We start from the raw sequence: 12,054 nt of genomic DNA, 5'->3' as shown, positions 1-12,054 counted from the left end.
GATGATGATTCGAGTTGTATCATTATACTGACCTTGGTGCAGAGGTTGTCACAGGAACAATGCACACCAAGTGAACTCACCCCAGGCTTCAACTTTCTGAGGTGTTTTGGACACCTCTGACTTGGAGACACAGAATACCTGCTAGCCTGAGGGATCCTGGAATCTGTATAGCTGGGAGACGTTCTAGGACAAAAAAGTCATTAAAGAAATGTGGCTGAAATATGATTTCAAATTAAAGAAAATAAACATGTTGATTGGGGCATAGCACACTAATTAATAACATCCTTTACTTTTACAAACTTTAGTCAGACTGTTTGGTCCAGAGGTTCTAAATAAGCTCTTTATTGTCACAAAAGAAGTTATCATTAAAAATTAAAAGATCCATCCATTATGGACCGCTTATCATGTTAGGGGTCACGGGGGGCTGGAGCCTATCCCAGCTGGCTTCGGGCGGAAGGCAGGGTACACCCTGGACAGGTTGCCAACCTATCGCAGGGCTAACACAGAGAGATAGACAAACATTCATACCCACACTCACACCTACGGGCAATTTAGAGTGATCAATCAACCTGGTGAGCATGTTTTTGGACTGTGGGAGGAAGCCAGAGTACCCGGAGAGAACCCACGCATGCACGGAGAGAACATGCAAACGCCACACAGAAAGGCACCTGCCCGGTCGGGGATTTAAACCAGAAACCTTCTAGCTGTAAGGCAACAGCGCTACCCACTGCACCACCGTGCAACCCAGATTAAAAGATAAATGAGTAATTTCGTTAAGTTTCAGATGGCATCGAAGATGGATGTATTCATCTGATGATGAGTAAACTAATTGTTCTGCTTATTATCCTTCATTTCAAAGAGATATTAAACAATAGTGATGATCACAGATGGTTTTAATTGACATGGTAAAAACTCAGCCCTTGTGTTTTTTTTTCACCATAAGGAATTGGATACTGTTACTGTTGTTGGAAGACCACATTTTTATTTCTATTCTTATGACAGGCCTCAGAGACAATGTATAAGAGACAGGTTTCCACTTGAATCACACCTCAGCCTTTCCTCCCTCTGCCCCCCTGCAGACTCTGGAAAGACTTTGACGTTCTTCAACAATGACTACAAAGGAGACTTCCAGACCGTCACCTTTGATGGAACTGAAATCAAAAAAATCTTTCACGGCAGCTTCCACAAGGTGAGCCTTTAATATATGTGCTTAAGAAATAGTCATTTTCTGGCTCTTGTATCATGCTAATGTGCTCTCCCCTGTTTCATGTCATTAAAATAAGGTAAGAGGTTTTGATCCGCTGATCAGAATATGAAAGTGGTATTCAAACTACAAAATTTTGTGTTATGTGAATGTCCAGTCTTTTTCACTAGATTGTTAATATCACTTCAAAGCCATGTATTACATATCAGGTTCACTTTGACAAACCCTCGCTACAATTTTTAGCTGGATGTTTCTCAGATAAATGTCTGAATCAGCTTGTATTGGCGTCCGTTGAGCACAAGGGAGAGAGGGAGTAGGAAGTTTTCTTGCAGGTCATTGAGAAAGAGAAAAAAACAGAAAGAATGTCTGCACTGTGATGTTTTGTTGAAGCTGCAGAGAGTGTTGTGTGGTTTTTCCAGTGGCTCTTGGGCTGGATTTTTCTTCTCTTGACCTGTCAACACTACTGTGGTGAGTGTGTGTGCAGGTGGTGATAGCCCTCCTCCCTCTTCTCTCTCTCCCTCCTACTCTGCACTGCTTTTACATTTTATCTTATTTTTTAAACTACTAGAGTGTGCAGAGTGGGAGGGAAGCTGCAGATTTCATCACCCTTTTAAGACCTCTGTGTGGTCTCCTGTGATGAAGTTGCTGTAGACTGCTGTCATTAACTTTGACACTAAGCACAGTGTGCAAAATGTGAATTATTAATATACTGACATCTAAAAACAAAACGTTGTTGTGTTTGTTTCCATGATTTGGGATGATTCTTTGGTTCCCTGTTGACCTCAGATAAGACCACCAGATGGGATTTTCCTTTCTCATTCCAACTAATTCTCTGACAGAGACATTTCATATTTCCATCAATCACAAGACATATTTGTATGTAAATTGTGTTGTATCAAATTAGTCAGACTGAATGGAAATGGCACATTTTTATGACATTCCCTCAATAAAAGGCAACTTTCTGCTCTCTTGAGACGAGAAAGTAGTTTGTGAAAGTATAAATTATGGAATAAACGGTAATGCAAATGCCTGTACTGAATAAATAATGACAGTGATTTGGCCTCCACAGACCAAGTGAAAAACAAATTCACATTGCAAAACACTTTGGCATTAAATATCAGCAACATTCGCCCAATGGTGACAGCTTGCTGGATGATAATCAGTATTTCTTTCTTCCTGGGACATGTTCTATGCATTAACCTCTCCGCTCACAGGCTGTGTTTATGCAGCAGTGTTGATGAAAATGAGTATTATTACATCCATTACTTTTTTACATTGAAGGAGCGGTTAGGTTTTGAAGGACAACGTTGTTAGATTCTGTAGAGCTGCTGTTGTGTACTTTCTTTGTGATACTCCAGCCTTAAAATTTCTCAAAATTTTCAAGATGTCAGCAAGTAGCTGTCCGTCAGTGTCTCTGCTTTTGTTTTTCTCCATTGTTTTCTGTCTCTCTGCAAGAGAACATGACAATGTTGAGAGAGGGAACAGATGCTAGAGACTGCCTGACAAGGGGAAGTGTTCATCTATGTTTAGACAGGATGACAAGTGTATGAGGAGTGTCCACGTGCGTGTGCATGTTTGTGACTGCTATAAAGGGATTACCATATGAAGACACCCCGTGTGAAAGCAGGAATACCCAGCAGGATCTGTCACGGCTCAGCAGTGCACCCACACACAAACAAACACACACTGAGAGAGTCAAAAAAAAACAGAAAAAGGTGAAGGGGAGAGAAAGGGAAAGGTAGACAAGGATATAACAGTGAGTCTGAGACACAAAGAGACGGACAGAAAGGAAGAAAGTATACAGACACACATTAAGAAGAGCAGAGGGTTACTGACAGTAAAAGTAAAAAAAACATATTCACAGGTCTCTCCCAAAAAGATAAAATGCCTCATAAAAAAATTCAGAGGTAAGTTGACGTTCTAGTGTGTTGTAAAATAATTAACTTCTGAGAATAGCTCAAACTAGTTCATTTGGAGCTCACAGTAATCCCCCAATTTCATGGAACAAAATCTGAAATTCACCAATTCATTTGCCAATGCACAATTCTTATAAAGCTGTCTCCACAAATGTTGGCAGCTTCTTGGCAAGAAGAAAAAGAAATGATCACGGAGAAACAAAGGCAGCCACTGGAAATGAATGTGTTGTGTCCGTTGGAAGGACAGATTTGGGCTGACTGGCGCTATGTTTGTTTGTGAAAGGAAAAAAAGAGATGTGATGCAGCATGCAGCTGACAAAGAGATACAACGCTTGGATCTTTTTTTTCTCCTTATGATCAACAACATAATGATTATTCAAGATACACAAAGACACTGTGGGTTAAATGTAAAGACATTTCTTTCACAGACATGAGCTTGGATGAATTTATGGTGTTGACTTTTTGACTTTTTGAGGCTTTTAAAATATTGTCTCTGAGCGATAAGCTTGTCCCAGTTATCGGGATTATGGCTTTTGGAGAGTGATGAAGAGAGAGAAATTAGAAACTGACAAAACAATGAAGGGATGTGCTAGATTTCTGGAACAAAATAAAGGACATGAGCTAAATAAAGAAATGTAATGAAAGTGTTGTTAACACACACAAGGGTGGTTTATGTTCCCTGATGTATCATCAGACATTGTTTGGCTTTATCAGAAAGTACAATATCACTTACATTTCATGTGTTATTTTGACACATGAAGGATTACTGGTTATTGTGTTCCCTAACCTAAAGGCAGCATCTTAGGATTCATCAAATGTTGTAAACAAGAGAAGGAAATGAGTGAGTACATGTTTGACACGCAAAAGCAAAATGAAGAATGCATATGTGATGAACATGCATGGATGTTCAGGCTTTAAGAAAAATTACCTGAGCATGCTCAAAGTAATCACAAAATTCAGAGGCTGCCTTACATAAAACAAGCTGTGTGCATGCACACACACACACACACACACACACACACACACACACACACACACACACACACACACACACACACACACACACACACAAACACACAAATGCATTCAAGCATGCACAGTTTTAAGTGCAGGTCAGAGACAGCTGAGTCAGCAGACTGATAGCTTCATCTACTTCAACCCACATTATCTCACAGTGAATGTTTAGAAACTGGCATAACAGTTAAATAGAGAGTAAGAGAGATTGTGTGCGTGTGCGTGTGCGTGTGTGTGTGTGCGTGTGTGTGTGTGTGTGTGTGTGTGTGTCTGTGTGTGCAGCATTGATGTACAGAATATGTTGACTTTACCTCTCCTTGTGCCTCTTCCATCCATCCCAATCTCCTTTTGCATCTCTGTTCTTCCCTCTCTTTTTCTTTCATATTTCAGTGTTAGGATATTTACCTGAGGTCATATACTGGTGTTAAAAATTTGTTGTACACCTCAGTCATGAAATATTCACTTAGGACAAACAGCTTTCATCAACTAAACGGGTGAATTCATTTTTATTTAACCGGTTATTACGTCGTGATACATCTAAACAGATACATCTTTTTAGTGTCTCTCCTCTTGCAGCTGGTTACTTATAGTTCAGTCAGAATACTTACCTTATTTTAAGCTTAAAGTGTATTAATGCAGCAGAACAGTATTTGTGTTTGGTGTCTTGGCTCCTAACCTCATTACTCTTCGCAGATTCACTTTATGAGCAGATATTGAGGTCTAATCAAGCGGCAACCTCCGGTCTGAAAATATCAGTCCAATGCAGAAGTGCTAAAAACTGCAGTTCATCGAGGATCCGCTTGAGGCTGGCTCCGGAAGTACCGGAAGTCACATACACATGAATGGGAAAAGGCCGATCTTTACAGCAGAAATAAACATGTTTACAGCCTGGTACAAAAGACGAGTGGAGTCTGGATAGCTCATTTCTCGATGTGCTCTCACTGTGAGGGGGGTGAATTTTTTTCTAACGCTGCAATTTCGAAGATATTGAGATTACGACTCTTCCAATGAGAGGCACAGCTGACTGTGGGAACACTGCAGCTGTTTGCTAGGAGGCTCAAACTCTGCCCCTTTACTTCACACTGGCTCGACAGCAGCAATATGGCTGCTGCCGACGATTGGCCTCAAAACAGCTCTTCAGAAACAGATGGGTGACATCACGGATACTACGTCCACATTTTATACAGTCTATGGGTCTAATGAGATAGGACTAAACCCCCATTGGAGCCTTCAGGTGGATGCTGGATAGGAGGTGGGGTTGAAAGTTTGCATTCAGCACTGGAGCAGGACAGCAGTAGTATTGGCGAGGCAGAGACAGGAAATCTTGTAGCTTAAATAGACCACCAAATGAGACAATGTTTGGTCAGCTGGTAAAGAGGATGACGTGTCAGTATGAATCAGTGCAGCTTGAGTTGCCTTCCGGAACTAGCTTGCAGGCAGGCCTTCAATTATCTTTCACCATTATTGACGGAGCCAACATGTAGAGCCCTTTTTAACATTCTAAAATGCGTGGTCTAACATGAATGGTGCAAGGTAAACAGGGGCGTGTCCAACTACATTTTGCTAGTTAAGCAGTACACTATCTGGAACGCTATCTGTGATGAGTAGTGAGGGTGTCCTCATCCTGGCATCTCCAGATGGACCACGTACAGAGGGCAGGATCCTGATGTAAGAGAGGAGGGAAAAATTGGCATGTCTCCAAGCCCTCTGTCCTATTAAAAACATGTAATTTCACTGTATCTGCAAATACACTAGGATTTTATTATGAGTGGGAGCACTACTGCGCATCTCTTGTTTGTGTGTCACAGGCAGATTAACACACATTGTAAACGTCTGCTCATCTTACTGTCTCACTAACTTCCCTCTTAATAGTAGGAAAGTGCTAAAGCAGATTTACACCAGGTTTCCCTTGGTTTATCTGCTTTTCACGATCCCAAGACAGCAACGCGCTACCTTTGTGCCTGACCACATATCCCTTTGAGACCAAGACACCCAGAGGCATTAAAGAGATATTTCAGTTTTTTTGAAGTGTGGTTGTATGAGTTACATTACACTATTGCTCCTGCAAGCCACAATGAGTGCCGGTGAGCTCTTCCCCTTTAATGAGAAAATTCCCAGATGATCCAAGCTAGGCTATTTTCTCTGGGGACGATGCCGGCTATTTCGCGTAATTTCACTAAGGTTGAGAAAATATGGTCCAGGCACTCATAACTAGGGCTGAACGATTTTGGAAAATAATCTAATTGCGATTATTTTCCTTAATATTGCGATTTAGTATACGATTATTTTTTCAAGGTCCTCTTCATGTATTTTTCAACAAACACAAGTAATAAATCAATCTGTATTATAATAAACAATATCAGATTTATTATACACAAACTGTTCTTTCTCATAGGCTAGACTTCTGTTAAGATAAAGGCAAATGAAGCATAAATTAATATGAAAGACGGTTTATTTATCTACTTCAATTACAGTTGTAAACTTACTGAATCCTTTGACTTGCAGTCTTGTAAGCGTTCACCACAACTAATTAACAAAATTCTGCCAAACAAGTGTTTTCAGTTTAAAGCATGTTTGGATGTGAACCAGCCGACTGAAGGTGTTGCTCACAGCGGAGACGCTCAGCTGGGGGCTGCGGCTGAGTGATAGGTCTCTTTTTTTCTCCACTGCCGGACTGATTCTGACCCGGTTGCGCTCCTGACTGACACCTGACCACGTAAACATGCTTATTTTTCTCAATAAGAACCAGTAGACAGAAAACTGGACACTGTGAGTCTTAAATATGATTCTGTTCAGTTGTCCTGTTGCAGTAAATCCACATGTTGTCTGGGTCTTCACTGATTCTGCGTCTGCAGAGATTATTTATAAGCCTGCTCCACATGTTGATATTCAGCGTGTTGATTACTTTGTACGTCCCAATATGATCGGTTCTTCTGCTGAGGCCATTTTTAACAAAACAACAAATCAAAACTTAGCGTGGCTTAAGTTGTTTTCTTCATCCTCAGCTCACACGTGTCTCGTTCTTCTGAGTTTTTTTGCCGTCTGCAAATCAGCTGAAAGGCGCATTACGGCCACCTACTGCATGCATGTCACGTAAGGCTGCGTCTGTGTACATGAAACTTTTTTTTTTTTTTTTTAATCGCAGCCTTTGTGATTTGATAATTGCATTCTATTACATTGCGATGTCGGTTTGAATTCGATTAATCGTTCAGCCCTACTCATAACGGTGCAAATACATGCACCAGTAGAAAAAATTGGAGCTATTCAGTTTGGCATCAGAAACCCTGATCAAGTAAAATATCCCTTGAACGTTGGTGCAAGTTCACTTGTTGTTTACACAACCTGAGTGCTGTTTGGAAAATAAAATGACTCCTGATCTGCATGCCATGACACTTTGTGCTGGGTGTAAAACAGGGCCTTTAGTGTGTAAAGACTGTGGGTGGATTCTGCCTCCACAGTTCCCCTGTGTGGGGTTTCTGGGGCAGCTTAGGGCTGTGTCTGACGCACATGGAGCACCCTGTGTGCCTAAATCCACAGGAAGATGTTTTGGGGTGGATAGTTACTCAGAATCAATCTCAAATAAAGTAAGACCACTAGCTGAATCTGTGTCCGTTGGGATGTTAAGACTCTGTAGTTGGGGCGTTCAGAGCCCTTTAACACAGGCAGGTGTGCAGAGTAAATTAAATTACAGAAATAACCACATTTTGATTTCTTAATTTTGTCTAATGTCTTATTAATGTATTTATTTCTTGATATTATATTTCAATATATATATATATTTGTTTTATTTAACCTTTATTAACCAGATGAGACCCATTGAGATCAAGACCTCATTTACAAGGGCGTCAGCAGCACACATCAAATAAATAGTGTAGTGGTTTTTTTATCTTTGTAGATACACACACAGTACATTGGGACCAAGCAAAGAAGACATTTATAAATTAGACGTAGCCAATGTGTATGCCTGCGTACACTCAGGGATGGCCAGTCAGCTTTGACATAAAGTTCACAGTGATGAGTGAGGCGTGTGCAACCCATGACAAACCTCAGAGCAGAGTGATGTACACTATTTAGGGCCTGCAAACATTTAGCCGAGGCTCCCAAATACAACACATCACCATAATCAATAAGAGACAGAAATGTTGCAGAGACTAAAAGCTTCCTCGCTCTGAGGGAAAAACAGGATTAATTCCTGAAGAAGAAACCTAGATTCACCTTAAGATTGGAGACCAGGCTGGCTATATGAGTTTTAAACGAAAGCTCCCGATCGAAAATAAAACCCAAGTTTTTATACTTAGTGATGAGTTCTATGGGTTTCCCTTGTGAAGTTACGACCAAGGGGACGTTTTCTGGGGACTCGCTTGAGGTAGAGAAAACCATTAGTTTGGTTTTGTCTGCATTCAGGACTAGTTTTAATTTCGGCAGACGAGACTGAATGACATCAAAGGCAGACTGTAAAAACTCAGAAGCCTCAGTAATTGATGAACAACTTTAAATAATGGTGTCATCAGTGTACAAGTGATACCAGGCATTTGAAAAGTTATCACACAGATCATTTACATAAATTGAAAATAAAAAAGGTCCTAAAACGGAACCTAAAATATATTTTATAATTGAATGCATATGTTTCCTAGTCATATTTTTTGATGCTGTTAATGTTATTCTTAACTCTCGAAAGCACTTTGAATTGCTCTTTGCATGAATGGTGCTTTATAAATAAACTTGGATTGAAATTCTCTTCTTGTTGTGACGTTCAGGTTTCAGTTATAATATTGCTTAGCTGATAACTCAGAGCTTTAGCTTTTGCTGTCAAAGTGGAGCAGAGTTGTTTTTCAGTGTGTGAGACTACTACAAAGTAGAATGTGCAACGTGACAAAGATAATATAGCTCTTATCTGTGCTTTGCAAAGAAAAAAAGAATGTGTCTTATGTCTGGAAAACAGATAAGGAGGAAGAATCCTGATAAAGAAAACAATAAAACCACCTGCAGAGAGAGATACAAAGAAATTAGATTCATTATTTTTGATGTGTTGGACAGCAGAAACATTACAAAACACAAGAGTGTATCAGTCTGAGAGGCATATTCATCTTGTGCGGGTAAATTAGTTATCCAAGGATGGAGTCTGCAGGTTGCAGCCGACCATCTGACCCTCCAGGAGCAGCTCAAAATACAAAACATGCTATATTACCAATTTTGTTTTATTTGCCCCTTTTCTTGTGGTCTTTGCTTTTGTTTGTCTTTGTTGTGAAGCTTTTGTTGTCAGCCTGTAAAACTCATCCCAAGTCTCAGTTTTGAGGGTTGTCTCCTTTCAGCCTCAGCGTTTTACAATCAGATGAACAAAAACAACATTTAAACCACTCTTAAATTCACCTATTCATGACAAACTAATGGAAAATAGATACACAGGGGCTTCTTTTGTCATGATCATACATTGTAAATATCAATATGAACGAATACAGTGGAAAAATGATTGAATATGTTGTGTAATTATACATTTTATCTCTAACTGTAATGAACATCTTAGAGATGGACTCTGGACCAACTAAGCCATCAGAGTACTTAGTGTGTTATGCCAAACAATGAGAATATCTTCCAAAAAGCACTGTAGCTTAAAAAATAAAGAGCATCTTTTCTAGTGCCTACTTGTTGGCCTAATTTTTTCACATTTCACATATAGCTCAAGAACAAGAACTGAAAATGTGGTTCAGAAAGCCAATTTCAAGAATAAACTTTCTTCAGACTTTAGAAAAGTCTGAGTCACTGCAAGAATAAATACATTTACCCTCTAGCCTGGAGGACAACACACACACAGGAGCACACACAGGAACATACACATTTATATACATTATCAGCAGTGGATATTTCACTGCCTTATACTCATATTCTTTTTAACTGCAACCTCTTAATGCTACTAAATAAGGACCAACCACCTTCAGCTGGGAGGATTTTTAATTCTATATTTCAAATGTACACTGCACACTTACCAAAGCACACACACTCACAAACACACACACACACACACACACACACACACACACACACACACACACACACACACACACACACACACACACACACACACACACACACACACACCATGCCCAGTGAACTGAGAAAAATGAAGGATAAGACCCGAAAGTCATTATAAAGCAGCCGTCCAGACATCAGCAGAGGAATGAGCTCTGACACTCGAATATGAACTTTGCCTAACTCCACTTTAGCCGCACCTTGCTACTGTCTGTCTGTGTGTGTGCCAGTGTGTGTGTATTTTTTACCAAGGGTATAAAGGAGGGAAGACTGATGGACAACCCCCCACAGTGGGGAAACATGCAGCCGTTAATAGTCTAGTAGTTTGTAATAATCATTCAGCAGGTTGCAGCCCTGTCTGCTCATTAACTGTGTGACCAGTTGAATTTCACAGTTCAGGGCACCGGCATTGGTTTCCTCTTAGAAGAGTCTGAGCTCATAGACAGTCTGAGGGAAATGCCAATTTGTGTGCTCTTGGTCTACATGCAGAATAACCCTGTATAAGCAGAGGCATTCATTTTAACTGTGATTAGTCAGTGAAGAGGTTACCTGTTATTGTTGGTACACACAAAAAGTAGTCCCATTTCTTTTGTATCTTTGGTGATCATAGTCATAAGACTGGAAAATCATTGCACTTAAAAAAACATTTTATTGGCAATCTATTCAATTGTATATATTTATATATGGTAACATGTTTTTTTGGGGGGGGGGTCAAAATATTTTTTTGAGATACAAACAATGTATACATGAAGCGCAGTGCTGATCAGTCACTGATATTAGAGGATGTTATAAATAAACACCAAACACAGTTAGCAGTCACATCTACATGGTAAATGTGAGGGACATGCACAAAGGGGAAAAAAAGAACCATTAACTGCACATGGTAAGTAAGTGAAGCATGGACCTACAACAACAGCCTGTGTTACTGTTTTGCTTTTTAGGTTAAAGAAAATATCAAGGTAAACAAAAACATAAACAAAAACAAAAACAAAACAACAAAAACCATTAAAAAACAATCCCTACCCTGTCACTGCCAGGGGTAACGTGAAATACTTTCCCCAGTCCCATTAAAGACCTAGTGGTACATCTGAAAGAGAGAGATGATGAAGCTCCATCTGAATCATGGTTTTAAAGGTTGTGTACAGAGTTCAGAAACAGTCCCCAAATTTTAATAAACTGTACATTGAATGTTGGAGTGAGAATCTAGTTTTCTCTAGCTTTAAGCCAGCCATAATATCTGCTAACCATTGTGCATGCATGGGCGGGGTAGCGTCTCTCCATCTGAGCAGCACGGCATGCCTGGCCAGAAGGGAAGCAAAGGTCAGGGTCCGCTGTTTTTGTGCCAATAACTGTACCACTCCTCCAGTGACCCCAAACACAACAACAAGAGGATTTTTTTTCAATTCAATATTGATTATCTTGGATATAGTATGAAATACCTCTGTCCAGTATTTATTAAGACCAGGGCCAGTTTTTATTGCCAGTACATATGAACAAGTGATGCTTCTGTATTCTTGCATTTGTCACAATACGGGGCAATGTCGGGATAGAAACGTATGGTAGCATGTTTAAAATGACTAAACTGGGTTATACATAAAAAAAAAATACTATTTAGGCAAAGTAAGAGCAATTAAGCAGCCAATCTGTAAAATGTTGCTGTTCATGAGACAAATAACACATTTTGTCTTTCTTATGTCCTCTCTTCTCTCTCTTCCTTATAGCTCCATGTGACCGTCAGTAAAACGTCTGTGAAGGTGGTTTTGGATTGCTCTGTGGCTGGGGACAAACCTGTCAATGCTGCTGGAAACATCACCACAGACGGAGTGGAGATCCTCGGGCGCATGGTTCGGTCCCGAGGCAAACGGGACAACTCTGCTCCAGTCAGTATCATTT

At 40.1% G+C, this 12,054-nt stretch overlaps 1 protein-coding gene across 4 annotated transcripts in view; it reads left to right on the top strand.

Annotated features, from left to right (window-relative positions):
* The window catches only part of col14a1a (collagen, type XIV, alpha 1a), a 173,862-nt gene that overhangs the window by 115,403 nt on the left and 46,405 nt on the right, over positions 1 to 12,054 (top strand). For all 4 annotated transcript variants that reach the window (XM_034696948.1, XM_034696946.1, XM_034696947.1 and 1 more), the window contains 2 exons: positions 1,080 to 1,189; positions 11,883 to 12,041. In XM_034696948.1, coding sequence (XP_034552839.1) covers positions 1,080 to 1,189; positions 11,883 to 12,041 — 269 coding nt within the window. The remainder of the gene's footprint in view (positions 1 to 1,079; positions 1,190 to 11,882; positions 12,042 to 12,054) is intronic.

Source organism: Notolabrus celidotus, chromosome 12 (genome assembly GCF_009762535.1).
Source record: "Notolabrus celidotus isolate fNotCel1 chromosome 12, fNotCel1.pri, whole genome shotgun sequence".
Taxonomy (NCBI): Eukaryota; Metazoa; Chordata; class Actinopteri; order Labriformes; family Labridae; genus Notolabrus; species Notolabrus celidotus.
Note: the sequence above shows the minus strand (reverse complement) of the source record. Positions and strands in the feature narration are given on the sequence as shown.